Genomic DNA, 17602 nt, shown 5'->3' with positions numbered 1-17602 from the left:
GAATATGTTACTTTCCATGGCAAGAGCGACTTTTCAAATGTGATCAAGTTAAGGACCTTCAGATGGAGAGATTATCTGGAATCATCCGGGTGGGCCCTCGATGTAATCACAAGGGTCCTTATAAGAGAGGCAGAAAGGGATTGGACATACAGGAGGAGGGGGCAGAGATGAGAGTGACACGGCCACAAGCAAGGACGGCCTGGAGCCACCAGAAGCTGGAAGAGACAAGGAACAATTCTCCCCTGGAGCCTCTAGCAAGAACCGTTGCAAGACTTTTTTACCTCAACACCCAGAATTCCTTCTCTCGCCTCTTCGAAGAATGAAAAGGCAGACACAAAATGACCAGCATTATACTCTATAATCTTCGAATAGAAGATTAGAAAGGAAGAATAGTACGAAAGCTCTCTTTACAGAGAGGGGACCTGCGGAAGTGAATGCCCCCGTCTCCAGGCACGAGCCTTTGCTTTATAAGGTTCTGATCATCACCCTCCCTTCTCTTCCCCCTCGTTCCTTCTCAGGTTCTGCCCTTACTGGCTTGATAGCTCTGGGTGCTGGGTTGTCCATTCTTGATTGGCTCGATTCCATTGTACGAGGGGTGATCTATGGCCGTATCATTTCTTGTGGGTCATGTGTTTCATGGTCAGTCTACTACCATATCGTTAGGTCTTCTTTCAAATTCCCGAGGAAAATCTGAGGGGAGTAGGTGGTGTCTGTTACAGCTCCTTTTTTTTTTTTTTTTTAATTTTTTTTTTCCAACGTTTATTTTATTTTTGGGACAGAGAGAGACAGAGCATGAACGGGGGAGGGGCAGAGAGAGAGGGAGACACAGAATCGGAAACAGGTTCCAGGCTCTGAGCCATCAGCCCAGAGCCCGACGCGGGGCTCGAACTCCCGGACCGCGAGATCATGACCTGGCTGAAGTCGGACGCTTAACCGACTGCGCCACCCAGGCGCCCCTCTTTTTTTTTTTTTTTTTTAATGCTTATTTATTTTTGAGAGAAAGAGACAGAATGTGAGGGGGAGAGGGAGACACAGAATCCAAAGCAGGCTCCAGGCTCCGAGCTGTCAGCACAGAGCCCGTCGTGGGGCTCGAACTCACAAACTGCGAGATCATGACCTGAGCTGAAGTCAGATGCTTAACCGACTGAGCCACCCAAGCGCCCCAAGTGTTACGTTCTTAAGAGGAACCTTATGCCCGAGGGGGGGTTGCTATGGTCAGACACTCCCGGCATTGTTCCAAAATATGTGTTTTCCCCCAGCCCAGGTGATGGGGTTTCGGGGTGATGGTGGGGTTTGGAGCCGATAGCCAAGAAAGAATTCTAGGAAAGGTCTTGGCGCAAATAGGTGATTTTATTAAAGCACAGGGACAGGGCCTGTGGACAGATAGAGTTGCACTGGGGTGGTGACGGGTAACTGATTATATACCCTCAGATTGGGAGGGGCTCAGGGCCAGCTCAAGTCTCTAAGGAATTTTGGAAGCAAGGTTTCCAGGACCTTGAGGGGCTAGCTGTGTTAGGAAAATGCCATTTATTACTGAGGTTAGCCTGTACTTTGCCTTCAGCTTGTCCCTAGGCTCCCTCAACACAGGGACCTCAGGTCCTAACCTTTCCCCTTTCCCTCTCTGCCTCCTGAATCCTATCTTTTCCTATCATGGAACCAGCCCCCCGATTACCTTGATTTTAGTCCCATAAGACTCACCTCAGACTTCTGGCCTCCAGAAATGTAAGAGAATATGGTTCTGTTGTTCTGAAGCCACCACATTTGTGTAATTAATTCCAGCACTAATAGGAAACAAGCACACACTCGTTTTTCAAGGACTCAGCTCGGATATCTAGGAGACCTTCTGCGACATGCCCAGGGTAGGTGCCTGTCCCCTGTGCCCCCTTTCCCACAGCACTGGCCACATCGCATGCCAGCGTCTGTCTCAGGGTGAGTGTTCTTTGCTAGACAGTGAGTTCTCTGAAGGCAGATGTCCTGTCTTATTCATATCTCCAGCCTGAGGACCCAAGGCTGTGCCTGGGACCAAAAAAGGACTCAATGAATGTCTGCAGAGCCAATGAGTGAGTAAAGGAAGATAACTTTGATTTGATCTAATAACACTGGGTCTTTACCCAAGACTTCCCAGCTGACCTTCCTCTGACTTTGACCCAGGAAAAGTTAACAATTACATCACCCAAAAAAGATTTTCGCCCTAAACTCTTTACAAAAGCAAGGCTTTCACAACTTTTGGCAGCTGCTAGGATTGCGGCTTGTTTGGTTTTTCCAATTTTGAGCTGTGGGCAAGAAAACAGGGAATGTTTTAAGGTCATATCTGCCTGTGTCCGCTATCAACTATTAGTTGTGACCAAAATAAGTTTGCTCTTCAGAGCAGTTTGGAACAAGTTCCCAAATTTCACTTTCAGTTTGAATGTCAGACACAGCCATTCCTAGAACCATTGTTATCAGCCTTGTTCTTTTATCTTCGGTGCTGGCTACCAGGTCTGATGGGCAGAGTGTGAGCATTATGGTGTCCCAGGGCACCGTCGTCTCGTCTTTCATGAGCGCTCTTCCTCACCCTTGTCTCCCTTTTTCTCCACCGGCGTCGCCAGCCTCTCGACTTCCCACCTCTCCTTCACTAGAGCACTGCATTCCTAACCAGACATGCTGCGAAGAAGATTCTTTAAAGGGGACGTCATTCATATACTCCTTGGAAGCAGGCGATTACAACAGAGAGCGATGAAAAATTACCCCAGAGGAAAGAAATTTTGTCCAAGGTCATTGAGAAAAAAGGCAGTAGAGCTGGATTTCTTCCCAGATCTGACTCTGAGGCTGACGACGAGCCGGAGCAACCCCTTTGCACTCATTGGCGTCCAGTGAAAAATCTCACCAGACATGCTAGTCCCTGTACGTGATCAATGGCACTCATCAAGAAGCCTTCCTTGGCCTGCTAGTAAAAAATATATATATATTAAAGATAAAACATGTAGGAGGCGCCTGGCTGGCTCAGTTGGTAGAGCATGTTGATCGCGGGGTTGTAAGTTCGAGCCCCACGTTGGGTGTAGAGATTACTTGAAAATAAAACCTAGAGGGGCGCCTGGGTGGCGCAGTCGGTTAAGCGTCCAATTTCAGCCAGGTCACGATCTCGCGGTCTGTGAGTTCGAGGCCCGCGTAGGGCTCTGGGCTGATGGCTCGGAGCCTGGAGCCTGTTTCCGATTCTGTGTCTCCCTCTCTCTCTGCCCCTCCCCCGTTCATGCTCTGTCTCCCAAAAATAAATAAACGTTGAAGAAAAAAAAGAAAAAAATTAAAAAAAAAAAAAAGAAAACCTAGAAAGATGTTTTAGGAAAATAAAATGAGAAAAAGGCTTTTGAACAAATAAGCATCGGTTTTCTGTCCCACCCCTCCTTCTAGTCCCATGCTCCAAAGAGAACTTTGTTTTATTAGTAGCAAAATCGACATAAATAAAATACACCAGTTACCATTTTGAAGTGGACGGTCCAGTGGCATTAGGTACAATCACGCTGTCGTGCAACCATCCCCACCATCCATCTCCAGAACTTTTCCATCTTCCCCAACTAAAACTCTATACCCATTGAACGCTAATTCCTCACTCCCCCAATCCCCTGCCCCTGGCAACTACCGTTCTAATTCCTGAGGACTTTGACCACCTTAGGTACCTCAGGTCAGTGTCTGTTCTTCTGCGTTTGGCTTCTTTTACTCAGCACAATGTCCTCAAGGCAGCACGGGTGAGAGTTTCCCTCCTTTAGAAGCCTGAATAATATTCCATTGTATGGACATACCACAACGTCTTATCCACTCAACCACCCGCCAATGGGCATTTGGGTTGTTTCTGCCTTTTGACGATTGTGAAGAATGCTGCTATGAACCTGTGTGTACAAATGTCTGTCCAGGTTCCTACCTGCACTTCTTTTGGGCACAAACCCGGAAGTGGCGTTACTAGATCATGGGGTGATTGCTTTTAACTGTTTGAGGAGCTGCCATGCTGTTTTCCACAATGGCTTCCATTTTGGAATGGAATGGCTTCCATTCCATTTTACATTCCCACCGCAGCACACGTGGCTTCCAATTTCTCCGCCTCCTCACCAACACTTAGCGTTTTCTGTTTTATTTTATTTATTTTTTGTCCTAGCCACCCTCACGGGTGTGAGGTGGTAGCTTGTGGTTTTGATTTGCGTTTCCCCAATGACTACTGATGTTGACCACCTTTATGCCTGTATTTTTGTACCGAGTATCGTTTTCATGTGCTTATTGGCCATTGTATGCCTTCTTTGGAGAAATGTCTGTTCAGGGGCGTCTGGGTGGCTCAGCCAGTTAAGCGGCCAACTTCGGCTCAGGTCATAATCTCTCGGGCTGTGAGTTCAAGCCCGGAGTCGGGCTCTGTGCTGACAGCCCGGAGCCTGGAGTCTGCTTCGGATTTTGTGTCTCCCTCTCTCTCTGCCCCTCCCCAGCTCACACTGTCTCTCTGTCTCTCAAAAATAAACGTGAAAAAATTTTTTTAAATAAATAAATAAATAAAAGAAATGTCTTCTCAGATCTGAACTATTTTAACCACGTGCGTTTTATCTTCTGTTATTTGCCTCGAAATATTATACTTATACAGCCATTTCTTGATCTTCTGTTTGACAGGGGAGGATTTGTACTCGCTGCCGTGTCTCCTCCCCAAATCCTCCTAATACAGTTGTATTGTTATTTTCGAACACAGACTGGTTGCCTGTGCAACTTTATTTATTTTTTTTTATGTTTATTTTTTGAGAGAGAGACAGAGACCAAGACAGAGGGGCAGAGAGAGAAGGAGACACAGAATCCGAAGCAGGCTCCAGGCTCCGAGCTGTCGGCACCGAGCCCCCACGTGGGGCTTGAACTCACGAACCGCAAGATCATGACCTGAGCTGAAATCAAGAGTCGGACGCTCAGCCGTCTGAGCCACCCGGGCGCCCGAGTGACGTTTACATTTTGAGCCCAGTTCTGAAGCACAAAGGGAAGGATTTTGGCAAAGGGGACGGACTAAGGGCTTTCTCAGGGTCGCCAGGGGCCTGAGCAAAACCAAGGCAAGGCAAGTCAGGTGCAGCACTCAGCAGGCATGCTGGGCTCGGGCACAAAGTCCCTTGGGAAGCCGTGAGGAACTGAGTTGGTTGCAGGGACTGGGTGGCAATATGCCCTGCTCACCACTCCCTCAAAGAGACCCAAGAATTCTGGTCAACAGACTCAGGGGCTCCCTCATTAGGCACTAGCATTTTCTTTCCTCCCAACCGTTCTCCCCTTTTACAGAACCAGTGCCTACCACATCTTTCAAGGCTTTGCAGAGATGAAAAACAATTCCTCCTGCTAAAAAAAGGTTTGCAGGGGCGCCTGGGTGGCGCAGTCGGTTAAGCGTCCGACTTCAGCCAGGTCACGATCTCGCGGTCCGTGAGTTCGACCCCCGCGTCGGGCTCTGGGCTGATGGCTCAGAGCCTGGAGCCTGTTTCGGATTCTGTGTCTCCCTCTCTCTCTGCCCCTCCCCCGTTCATGCTCTGTCTCTCTCTGTCCCAAAAATAAATAAATGTTGAAAAAAAAAAAAAAAAGGTTTGCAACACTGAACACAGAGGAAAGTCTCAGAGTGTAGACAACAGGAGACAGGAGAGGATAGAGAGAGAAAGTAACAATCACTGACAAAGGGTCAAGTGCTAGGTCTGTGCCACCACACCCAATCCTTACCCCAACCCTCTGCATGAGGCTGGTGTTATCTTCAGGTTTTTTTTAAGTTTTGAGAGAAAGAGAGAGAGAGAGGGAGAACAAGTGGGGGGTGGGGGGTGGGCAGAGATAGGGAGAGAGAGAATCCCAGGCAGACTCCGTGCTGACAGTGCAGAGCCCGATATGGGGCTTGAACTCATGAATCATGAGATCATGAGATCATGAATCACTCACGAATCACTGAGCTGAAGTCGGACGCTTAACGACTAAGCCACTCAAGTGCCTCTTCCCCATTTTATTATATTATTTATGTTGAAAGAGAGCGCATGCGCAAGAGTACAAGCAGGGGAGGGCCAGAGAGAGAGGGAGAGAGAGAGAATCCCAAGCAGGCTGTGCACTGTCAGCGTGGAGCCAGAGCCGGATGCGGGACTCAACTGGGAGCCCAACTTGGGGCTCAACGCAGAGCTCAACCTCACCACCCTGGGATCATGACCTGAGCCGAAATCAAGAGTCAGACGTTTAACTGACTGAACCGCCCAGGTGCCCCTATTATCTCAATTTTAAACATAACGACTTGAGGCCCGGAGAGGCCCTGTGACTTGTCCAAAGCCACCAAGTGAGTACAGGCTGAGCCCTGGCCTGCACTCACTGTGCTCACCTTGACCTTGGGCAAGTAGCGGAACCTCCCTGGGGCTCGGTTTCTTTTTCTTTCTTCTATTTTTGTAAAGATTTTATTTGTAAGCAATCTCTGCTCCCAGTGTGGGGCTCGAACTTACAACCCCAAGATCAAGAGTCACGTGCGTTAGTAACTGAGCCAGCCAGGCGTCTTTCAGTTTCTTCATCCATAACACCAGAGACATATTCCAAGGCATGTCTGTTCCTTGCGGGGTGATTGTGAAGGGAGATAATGTCTCTTAAGAGTATGGCTTGAGGAAGGTATCCTGAAATCGGTGACTGTTATTCCATGGCACTCGTGTCCGGGAAGTCAGAAAAGCCTGCGGATGGAGAGCTGAGGCTGGAGCAAAGTTCGAGGAGGAACCAATCCTTCTCTTGCCCCAGGGCTACCCTCAAACTAGCAAGGTAACTACCAGGACCACACAGCCAGTTACCGGCAGAGCTGATACCCTGGACTTGGGCTATGCCCCGGGGCACTCCGTCCCTGGGCCAGGCTGTCGGAGTCGGAGAGTTAGTGTCATTAGAAAGGTGTGTCCTTGGGGCGCCTGGGTGGCGCAGTCGGTTAAGCGTCCGACTTCAGCCAGGTCACGATCTCGCCGTCCGTGAGTTCGAGCCCCGCGTCGGGCTCTGGGCTGATGGCTCGGAGCCTGGAGCCTGTTTCCGATTCTGTGTCTCCCTCTCTCTCTGCCCCTCCCCCGTTCATGCTCTGTCTCTCTCTGTCCCAAAAAAAATGAATAAAACGTTGAAAAAAAAAATTAAAAAAATAAAAAAGAAAGGTGTGTCCTTGCCAGCTCAACTGGTCGTAATTTCTCTGCTCCCCTGTCTTCCTGCCCCATCCCCACGCACTCTGAAGTGTGGAGACCGTCCCCCAGGAGCCAGGGTTTCGGGAGGATCTGAGGCCACTCCCTTCATGAGGACGGATGCAGCATAGACTCCTCAGGACCTCAGTCGGAGGCCAAGTCCCCAGATAAGGGCAAAGGTCTTCTCAGGCCAGGCCCCACCCCTCACTAACCTTTCTGCTTGGCCCAGATTTTCACTGCCCCCTCTGGGGCAGGAGCGGGGAGGTCACCCTGCCAGGGCCTTTCCCCCATTGCTGTCCTCCTCCTCTGGAGAAAGGGTCAAGACAGTGTGGACCTGGCACTTGTGCCACTCGGGTGCCCGGTGCTGCCTTTCCCAGCCAGGACCGGAGATGGAACAGGTGCGGTGGGCTGAACCTCTGTCCACTGCTGCTTTCCATTCACAGGGCACGGAATGGGGCCCTGGGCCCGAGCTGGGGTTGGCAGATGGCGGTGAGAAGCCCAGGTTTCAATCCCTGACGCCACCTTACACGGTGCACTGCGAGCCGGGGCGTGGGGAGTCGAGGCAGAGGCCCAGGGTGGGAGGCTGCCCGTGGGAGAAGGGGGTTCCAACTGGTGTCCGTTCTGAAGCTGACTTCTGGCTTCCACCTGCAGTCGACCGAGAGGGGGATCGCCCACGGCACCCTTTGTCCGGGCCACTTCCCTCCACCCCCCCCCCCCCCCCAGCAACCCACCCCCGCGAGCCCTCTGCTCCAGCTGGCACTCCTCGGGGCGCTTCTCGGAGGCGCCTCTGGCTCGCACCCCGGAGGGGAGCTGGCAGCCTATGACCCGCTCTCTAAACCGGGCTGGGGCGGGGTGGGGGCACGGACGCGTCTCGGCCTCGCCGCCCGGCCCACACTCGCGCCCCGCGGGCTCCCCCTCTACAAAATCAACAAGCTCTTGAGCCCCCAAACTTAGGCCCCCGGTGGTCGGCAGGGGAGCCTGGCCTCGGGCTGTGGCCGGGGCCTTGGGATCCGCAGGGAAACCCGGGCACGTCTTCGAGGTGGGCGGGGAGGGCCGCGGGTCCGAGGGGAAGGTGGCCCCGCGCGGCGCAGCTTCCTCCACGCCTCGCCCCGCCCCCCGCCCCGGCGGGACCGAGTCCTCCGCGCCCCATAGGCAGAGGCGACCCTCCCCGCCTCCCCGCCCGCTCCGCGCTCGCCCCGCCTCGGCTCACTTTAAAAGTTTCCTGGGGCCGGGACGCGGGCGCAGAGAGCCATGGCCATCTACCCCTGGGGGCTGCGCCTCGGGAGGCTGTGCGCCGGGAGCCCGGGGGTGCCGGGGACCCGGGCCGTCCTCGCCCGGGCATGGCAGGAAGCGAGACTGCAGGGCGCCCGCCCCCTCAGGTACTCGGCCCCTGGGGGGAGGGGGGGAAGGGGGGGCTGGGGGAGAAGGGGGCGGCACGAGCCCCCGGGAGGGAGGGAGATTGGGGGTTCCTGCAGGGCTTTTCTGGGGGGCCGAGCCCACCCCGGCTGGCAGGCCCGCGGCTGGGCTGCCGCACCTCTGGATGGCACCCGCTGGGGAGCAGGTAGCCCGCGCTCAGCGCCTAGGCAACAGGAAATGCTGGCCTGGCCCGCGCAGACCCGGGCTGCGGCTGGTGGCTGCCAGCGACCCTGCACTGACTGAGTTCTGGTCCAGGACTCTAGGTTGTTTCCGTTCGTGAGCACAGAGGGCCAGGCGTGTGGGCCTTAGGCGATCTAGCCTGAGAAGGAGGGGCAGGGGCAGGGCTCTGTCTTCAGAACGCTGTCTCCGAGCTGGACCCCCTTTAGGGATAAACTTGGGTGGGGGGGGGGGGCTTTGGGACCGCTATGCTCAGCCGCGTCCCCACTCCTCCTGCGGTGCTGACAAACACCGGTTTTGCACCTTACCGCCTCCTGGGCCTGTCTGCTCATGTCCTCCGTGCAAAGGTGGGATGGGGGCTGGCAGGTTCCCACTCCTAGTGGCTCCACTGCCTCCAAAGCCGTGTAGGAATTCGTGCCATTTTCCTGTAAGATCGAAGTTTGAGCGCGCGTTGGCTGCTTAAGCAGAGCTGGGCTCCAACTGATGTTATCGGTGGTGGTTGTCTTCAGCACCCAGAAGCGGGAGGCCTGGGCGCCACCGAGCCTGCCCTGCCTCCCAGGAGGGCCAAGAACTAAGTTCGGGGAAGAAGAGGGAAGAGAACAGTGGAACTTCTCCTCTGAGAGAACTGTTTGCTTCACAAAAATCGGATGGGGGCGGAGGGGATTGGAAGGAGAGGCAAATTCCTCTTTGGGCTGAAACTTCAAGATCAAAACCTCTCGCACTTGCTGGTTCCGACAACTAGAAATCACGCCATGCTCTAAGATGGCTATGCCTAGTTTTCCAGGAAAACCCGGTGGCTCAAGGCTGCTCGGTAGATGGGATTGTGAGGAAAACAGCTGGGTTTTCTCACCGTGCCTCCCTAGGCAAATTCTGTCATCGACACCCCTAGCCTCCAAGCCCCACCTCTGGACTCCTGGGTGCCCTCTTAGGATATGAGGACCCTATGGAAAGTTACCCCCCAAAGTGTACATGTTTCACGATGCTGAATCAGGCCACTTCTGCTCCCATGGCAACATTGCTGACCTTTGATGTTTTTGTGTGTAAACAAAGCAGGACCCTTACCTGGTCCAGGCCTACCATCTCAGGGTAGGGGCACCAGGCCTCAGAGAAATTCTGACCCTGCACCTGGAGGAGATCCTTTGTCCAGAGAGAGAAGGTTTCCTGAGCATTTGGTCTAATTCCTTCCCATCCCTTCCCTGCCTTGTTTTCTGTTGACTATGATGATTTGGCCTAAGTTCACTCCCACTTTCCCCTAAAGAAACCCTCAGGAGTCTCAAGCATTCAATAGATATTGCTGAGTACATACGTCATGTCTTGTCAAGCACCTGGTGGGTGCTGTGGATACAGAAGCCAAAAAAACCCCGGACTCCCAGGAATGTTGCAGTTTAGTGGGGAAAAAGCTAAGTCAGGTGATCACTACTCAGTGTTCCGGTGTAATGATATGTGGAAAGCTCCTGGAGTTCTATTCTCTGCTCTTCCCAGTTACACATAAAACCTGCTTTTCTGCTGTCCACCCACCACCCACCCAGGCCTATTACTTATCAGATCCCCAGCTTTGCCTGTCAGGAAAGAGCAAGAACTTTGAAGCCAGACTGCCTTGGGTTACAGTCCTGGCTCCTTCACCTACTCACTGCGTGACGTTGAGTGCATTACCTAACCTCTGAGCCTGGTGAGTTTGTGTTAATGCTACCGGTCTGGTCCCTGAGACCTTCAAATGATATCTGGGTAGGAATTCCAACTGACTTAAAAGTGGCAGGGCGGGGGGGGATCAGTGACCTCTTTCTTGCACCTGGTTCTTCCTTCTGCCAGTTGCCAAGATGGTAGTCTCTGCCCAGCCACAAGTCCAGCCCTTGGATCTGCCAGACGCTCCCTGTCCATCAAAATCGGGGTTGTTCAGAGCCTTTTTCCCCAGAAGGAAAGAGGGAGCAGTCCATTGCTCTCCAGATCTCCTGAACCACCAGCTCCTTCCCCTTGTCCACACATCCCCTTCCCCCGAGGAAAATGGATGGGCTAGTCTGGGGCTTCAGGGAGCCTTGGAGGGAAGGTTCCTTGATGAACCTGAGATGAGCAGGTTTCCTCCAGACAGACCTCTAAAGCTGGCCTGGGGTTGCCTGTGGGGCGGTTGCATCTGGGGTCACTCGGAGCTGAGAAAAGCAGAAAGAACATTGACTTACGCCTCTCAGAATTGGGAACGATGTTCAGAGTCGGGGCCGCAGTGACTTGATGCTGGTAGTAGAGCAGAGGGGTACGTGAGCTTCATGGACTACCCTCTAGGGGGATGGCTGTTATCAGGTGGGACCAGTAACAGCAACTATAAAATGCCATCCCTATATGAGGCATCCCTATATATTAAGTCAGGAAGTGTTTTGGTTGGAAACCATAATGGTTGAAAAAATTAGACTCTTCCCATAGTTCCCCAAAGATGATTAACAAGTGATCTAGTAATGATTTCCCTACACATTCCACTGGGGATCCTCCATTCTAAATGTAACAATAGAAAATAAACTACGAACTTGGACGTTGTAACCAGTGAGTGGTACACATCAGCTTTGGTTACCCTTTTGGGCCTGGCATGCAGTAGAGAGAGGTGCTATCTACTGTGGAAGGTGCAGAGAGAGTATAGAGATGAACTTGTTTTCACCGAGTTCTTTTTGCCTAAAAGGGATCTACAGGGGAAGACCATAGACCCCCCCCCGATTCAAGGCAGAAAGGGTGCTGTTCCTTGGAAGATGCCGATCAAAGCAGGAAACAATCTGATTGGTGGGAACGGGACCGAGGAAGCCTTGCTGGCAGGCTGAAGTTTGAAATTGATCCCTCCGGCGATAGGGCTGTAGTTCGAAGCATGAAGCCTATATACTCATGTGAAATCTTGCCTGTGCTTGAACTCTTTTGAATCCTGGGTATGAAGCTCTCCTAACACCCCCCACATTTCTATAGGCAGAAACTTTGAAGCCAGGCATATCTGGGTTCAAATGAACCATTTTAGCTGGTTGCTTTGGGACGAAGTTGAACTTGATCTTTCTCATGTGTAAATAATGTTGTCTGAGAGTTAAAGAAGGTCACGTGAAGAAAATTCTTGGGGCACCTGGGTGGCTCAGTTGGCTGAGCGTCCAACTCTTGATTTCGGCTCAGGTCATGATCTTGAGGTCCATGGGTTTGAGCCCCGAGTTGAGCTCTGTGCTGAGTGTGAGAAGCCTGCTTGGGATTCTCTCTCTCCCTCTCTCCCTCTGCCCCCGCCCCCTCCCTCTCTTTCTCTTTCTCTCAAAATAAATTTAAAAACTTAAAAAAAAAAAAAAAAGAAGAGAAAATTCTTAACTCACAGCCTGATGCTAAAGACATCTCCAACCCATTGCACTGATGAGCTCTTATACAAGTAATGTGCTTGGTAACAGTGGGTTAGTACATTCCTATAATAATCTCAAGGCCCACAGTTCCACAGTTTAGTAACTGTCTGAAGAGTTAAGAGGGAGACAGTTCTGGTAGGGCGACTGCCTAAACCAAGCTGGGCTGCTCGGGGTATATAACAGGCCCATGCTCACACTTTCTGTGGGGGGGGGGAGGGGTAGGGGAGGTGTCATATGTTGAGCAAACCAAAGTACAGTACAGGATGTAATTTCATGTCTTGAGCAGGCCTTGCTAGGGGAGTGTCCTAATAAATGACAGGTACCAATAATTCTGCCAGGTGCCTCTCCCTACATAAATAAACGAGTTGTGTCTCCAGCTCACAAATCCTGTTTTGTGGACCTTGCTGGCGTGTGTGTGTTTCTCAGTTTGGGAGTTCGATGACAGGAGAGCAGGTCCCAGCCCTGTCACTTCCAACTCAGTGTCGTGTTGGACAAGCCACTCTATCTCCCTGCACCTTGTTTGTAAAATAGGCCACTTGGACAAGAAGCACTCTACATTTCTGGAGACATTCCGTGATTCCTAAGGAGGCTCGGCTTTGAGCCCAGTCCCCTAATTCAAGAGGGCTGTGGGTGAAGTGGGAACCCTAGTGAATTCCTCCTAACCTCCTGACACTCTGTGACTCTCTCTGGTCCTCCAAGTGAACAGAAAACATTGAGGGTTTTGTTAGATATCTAAGGTCGTAAGCTCGCCTCGTCTGTACCTCGGCGACCCCATCAAGGAGCAAGTGTTCTGAATCAGCCCCCGCTCTGTACAAGTGACCCAGGGGAAGACTTACAGTACGAATGCCTCACATACAGTACGTAAGCTTCACAGACTTACAGCATGAAGCCGAGAATTTCAGGCTTTCAGAAACATCTTCTTGGGTTTGCTAGAGTCAAATAATAACTTCCTGCCTGTTTCTATATACGTGTAAACACACACGTGCCAGTGGTTTTAGTCAAGATACTAAAAATGGAAGCTTCCACCAATACAGGGTATCTTGCTCACATCTTTTTTTTTTTAACGTTTATTTATTTTTGAGACAGAGAGACACAGAGCATGAACGGGGGAGGGTCAGAGAGCGGGAGACACAGAATCTGAAACAGGCTCCAGGCTCTGAGCTGTCAGCACAGAGCCCGACGCGGGGCTCGAACTCCCGAGCTGTGAGATTGTGACCTGAGCCGAAGTTGGATGTTCAACCGACTGAGCCACCCAGGCGCCCCTGCCACTCTGGAGTTCTTTGTAGTCTGTGTCCTTTGTAAGCTGTAGACCCCTTCGGGAAGGTTATGTTGGGTGGCGGAAAAATCAGGAAGCTTTGTGGTATAATTACAATGCACAAACTTTGTACAGTTTGACGCACTTTAACAAATGTGTGTATATACTCAACCCCCCAAGATACAGGACTTGCCTATCACTGTAACACAGTGCTCTTCAATCGATATATGAGCCCCATGTGGACTTTTAAATTTTCTAGTAGCCATATCAACAAGATAATGAGAAATATGTGACATTAATTTTAATGGTGTATTTTCTGTAACTTAGTATAGCCAAAATGTCATTTCAGCAGGTAACCAACCTTTTAAAACTTTCTCATAAAATGTTTTACCTTTTTTTAAAAAGAAAGTCTTTCAAATCTGTTGTATATTAAACATTTTTTTTAATGTTTATTTATTTTTTGAGAGACAGAGCACGAGCAGGGGAGCGGCAGAGAGACAGAGAGGGGACACAGACTCTGAAGCAGGCTCCAGGCTCTGAGCTGTCAGCACAGAGCCCGACGTGGGGCTCGAACCCATGAACTGTGAGGTCATGACCTGAGCCACTCAGGTGCCCCTCAATCTGATGTATACTTAACACTTACAGAACACCTTCATTCAGACTAGCCACATTTTAAGTGTTCCACAGCCACATGTGACTAGCAGTTACCGTATAGACAGCATAGCTCTAGAACTTTCTGCTCATTTCCAGTCAATCTCCTTCCCTCACCAGAGGCTACCACTGTTCTGATTTCTAATCTCCATAGGTTAATTTGGCCTATTCTTGAATCTTAGACTATATGCTCCTGTGTCTGCCTTCTTTTGCTCAAAAACCAAGGGGTGCTTTTGGGAGGAGGGACCTGTTAACCTTGACAAAAAATCTTGAAAATGTGTGTATTATGCATTAAACAGCTTAAATAGTTAGCTTTCCTTGATAACCCTAGGGAAACAGACATGATCTCATCTGCCCTATATTTTACCTCTTGCGTGTGACAACAGAAAGGCAAACTGAGAAATGGGGCCTCAGATGTGTCAAGGGGCCGTCCCAGCAGGGAGTGGTGGGGACACTGTGGCTTCTGGACCCACTGAACTGGGTAGCCTGGTTATACCTTGTGGTCCCCAATATTATGTAATCTAAGTTAACCTTTTTATTTTGAGATAATTATACATTCACATGCAGTTGTAAAAAATAGTGCAAATGGGGGCACCGGGGTGGCTCAGTCGGTTAAGCGTCTGACTTCGGCTCAGGTCATGATCTCGCGGTGCGTGAGTTTGAGCCCCGCGTCGGGCTCTGTGCTGACAGCTCGGAGCCTGGAGCCTGCTTCGGATTCTGTGTCTCCCTCTCTCTCTGCCATTTCCCATGCTCATGCTCTGTCTCCATCTCTGTCTCTCAATAATAAATAAACATTAAAAAAAAAAAAAAAAGAAAAAAGAAATAGTGCAAACAGATCCCATATACCCTTTAGTCAGTTTCCCCTAATTGTAACCTTTTGCAAAGCTAGCACAATATCACAGCCAGGATACTGACATTGATATAGTCAAGATACAGAACATTTCCATCTGCACAAGGATCTTTTCATAACCACACCCAATTCTCTTCCAGTTCCAGCCCCTGCTTAATCTCTAGCAATCTGGTATTGGTTCTCAATTTACGTGATTGTGTAATTTCAAGGTATTATGTAGATAGAGTCATACCATATGCTACCTTTGATACTGATTTTTTCACTCCACATAATTCTCTGGAGATTCATCCAGGTTTCTTTGCGTACCAATAGTTCCTTTCTTTGTATTGCTAAAGAGTAGTCCTTAAGGGGCGCCCGGTTGGCTCAGTGGGTTGAGCATCTGACTTTGGCTCAGATCGTGATTGCACAGGTTCGTGAGTTTGAGCCCCACATCGGGCTCTCTGCTCTCAGCCCGGAGCCCGCTTGAGATCCTCTGTCCCTCTCTCTCTTTGCACCGCCCCCCACTTGCACGCCCGCATGGTCGCTCTCTCTCTCTCTCAAAAAGCAATAAAACATTAAAAAAGAAGAACATTCCTTGATATGAATGTTACAGTTGGCTTACCCACTCACCACTGAAAGACATTTGGATTGTTTCCAGTTTTTTCAAATAAGGCTGCTATAAGCATTTGTGTACAGATTTTTGGGTGAACATAAACCTTTGTTTCTCTGGGAGTAGAATTCTTTACCTGGGATAATTGCCCCTAATGTGTAATTGCTGGCTCGTATGGTAGTTGCATGTTTGGTTTTAAAGAAACTGTCTGTTTTCCAGGATGCCCATTACCATTTAATGATGCCACCAACCGTGTGTGAGTGATCAGCATCCTCGCCAGCATTTGCTATGGTCACTATTGTTTATTTTTGCCATTCTGATACGTATGTCATGATATGGCAGCTCTAATATGAATTTCCCTAATGGCCAATGATGTCGAATATCTTTCCATGTGCTTTATTTGCCATTTGTATGTCCTCTTTGGCAAAATGTCTCTCTGTGTCTTTTGCCCATTTTGTAGTTGGATTATTTTTAACCATTGAGTTTTCAGTATGCCTTATGTATTCTAGATACCTGTTCTTTGTCGGATACGTGTTTCGTGAATATTTTCTCCCACCCTGGAGCTCATCTTTTTATCTTTTTTTTTTTTTTTACATTTATTTATTTTTGAGAAACAGAGTGAGACAGAGCGTGAGCGGGGGAGGGGCGACGAGAGAAGGAGACACAGAATCCGAAGCAGGCTCCAGGTTCTGAGCAAGCTGTCAACACAGAGCCTGATGCGAGGCTCGAACCCACGAACCGTGAGGTCATGACCTGAGCCGGAGTCGGACGCTCAACCGACTGAGCCACCCAGGCGCCCCTCATCTTTTTATCTTCTTTTTTTTTTATGTTTATTTATTAATTTTGAGAGAGAGAGAATGAGAGGGTGCATGAGAGGGGCAGAGAGAGAGGGAGAGAGAGAGTATCCCAAGCAGGCTCCGCACTGTCAGCAGAGAGCCTAACGTGGGGCTCGATCGCACAAACCGTGAGATCATGACCTGAGCCAAAATCAAGAGTCGGATGCTTGAGCCACCCAGACGCCCCTCATCGTTCCATCTTCTTAACCAAAATTTAATTTTGATGGGGCCCAGTTATCAATTTGATGGGTCATGCTTGTGGTATCGAGCCTATAAACTTTTTGCCTAGCCCTAGATCCTGAAGATTTTCTTCCATGTTTTTTAAGTTTTATGTTTTACATGTAAGACTGATTTAGTCTGAGGTTTGTTTTTTTTTTCCTAAGAGACTTAAGTAAAAATTCCTTTTTTTTTTCTTTCTTGCTGAGGCCCTTTTTCACATCAGTCATTCTGTGCTATCAATTAAGAAAACGACCATTCAGTCGTGGTCTTGTTTGGATTTTGTCACAGCAGCACCGTCCTTTATCTTGAACAAAGCTGTATGTTGTCGCTGCCGTAAATGTGTCGCCCATCTACGCAGATACATGACAACTAGAACTTTATTTCAGGGTGAAACAGCTATTACAGGCTCCACGTGGTCCCCTCCTGCCCAGGCATCTGCTGTCTCTACTCCCGTATCGAGTGCCACTCCCAGGTCAACCAGCAGCCTGGTGTCTTTGTACAACTTAGGGGGAGGACAGGACACAGCCCCATGGTGGGATCAGTGTGTCGTCCAGGGGCATGAATCTCGGGGTCGTATCCAAGCGGGATAGGAGAAGAGGAGAATCTGCCTCTTCTCTGCCACGAACTAGGAGGCATGCTGGCACTTTTAGCTACAACTGTGCCTCCCACAAGAGTGAGTGTGTTGACTGAGGACTGAGGCTTGCCCGTGAGTACGGCACGTGAACTTCATGCACAGACTGGGGCTCTTTCTCTTTCATTAACGTTGCCCTGGCCCATGGCCCTTCACATGACAGGGCCGGTGCGTCTCACGCCTTCCACGCCAGGAAGTTGCTCCGTCTTTTGAACGTTTTAGGTGCCCCTTCTGGGGAGTTTATCAACCTCTGGTATTCTCCTTCTTAAATATTTCATATAGAAAAAAAAAAAAATTAACCACGATCACAAGCTAAAATAACAAACACCTGTGTACCTACCACTCCAAATGAACATAGAGCTATGCTTGATAAAGAAATTTATAAATGAAAGAAATAAAACGTTATGGATCAAGTTCAAGTCCCTTTCGTAGCCGTCCTCCAACCCGTCCATCATTGAGAGCTATAGTTCGAATGCATGTCATGTCAGAGTG

At 50.0% G+C, this 17602-nt stretch overlaps 1 protein-coding gene, 1 long non-coding RNA gene and 1 other non-coding gene across 6 annotated transcripts in view; 2 read left to right on the top strand and 1 right to left on the bottom strand.

Moving 5' to 3' along the window:
- Positions 1–6456: 6456 nt before the first annotated feature.
- Positions 6457–9290, bottom strand: LOC125151927 (uncharacterized). The gene is made up of 3 exons (XR_007146985.1): positions 9044–9290; positions 7355–7787; positions 6457–6662 (listed from the first exon to the last, which is right to left on the bottom strand). It is a non-coding gene; the product is annotated as an uncharacterized LOC125151927 (long non-coding RNA).
- Positions 8264–17602, top strand: part of ACSF2 (acyl-CoA synthetase family member 2) — a 34285-nt gene continuing 24946 nt past the window's right edge. For 2 of the 4 annotated variants that reach the window (XM_047833467.1, XM_047833468.1), the window contains exon 1: positions 8269–8521. In XM_047833467.1, the coding sequence (XP_047689423.1) occupies positions 8394–8521 (128 nt within the window). In that variant the 5' untranslated portion in view covers positions 8269–8393. Of the gene's footprint in view, positions 8522–17602 lie in introns of all 4 variants that reach the window. The other 2 variants (XM_047833469.1, XM_047833466.1) reach the window with 2 other exon arrangements.
- Positions 15188–15273, top strand: TRNAQ-UUG (transfer RNA glutamine (anticodon UUG)). Its single transcript has one exon. It is a non-coding gene; the product is annotated as a tRNA-Gln (tRNA).

Source organism: Prionailurus viverrinus, chromosome E1 (genome assembly GCF_022837055.1).
Source record: "Prionailurus viverrinus isolate Anna chromosome E1, UM_Priviv_1.0, whole genome shotgun sequence".
NCBI lineage: Eukaryota > Metazoa > Chordata > Mammalia > Carnivora > Felidae > Prionailurus > Prionailurus viverrinus.
This window is presented reverse-complemented; position numbering and strand designations above follow the sequence as displayed.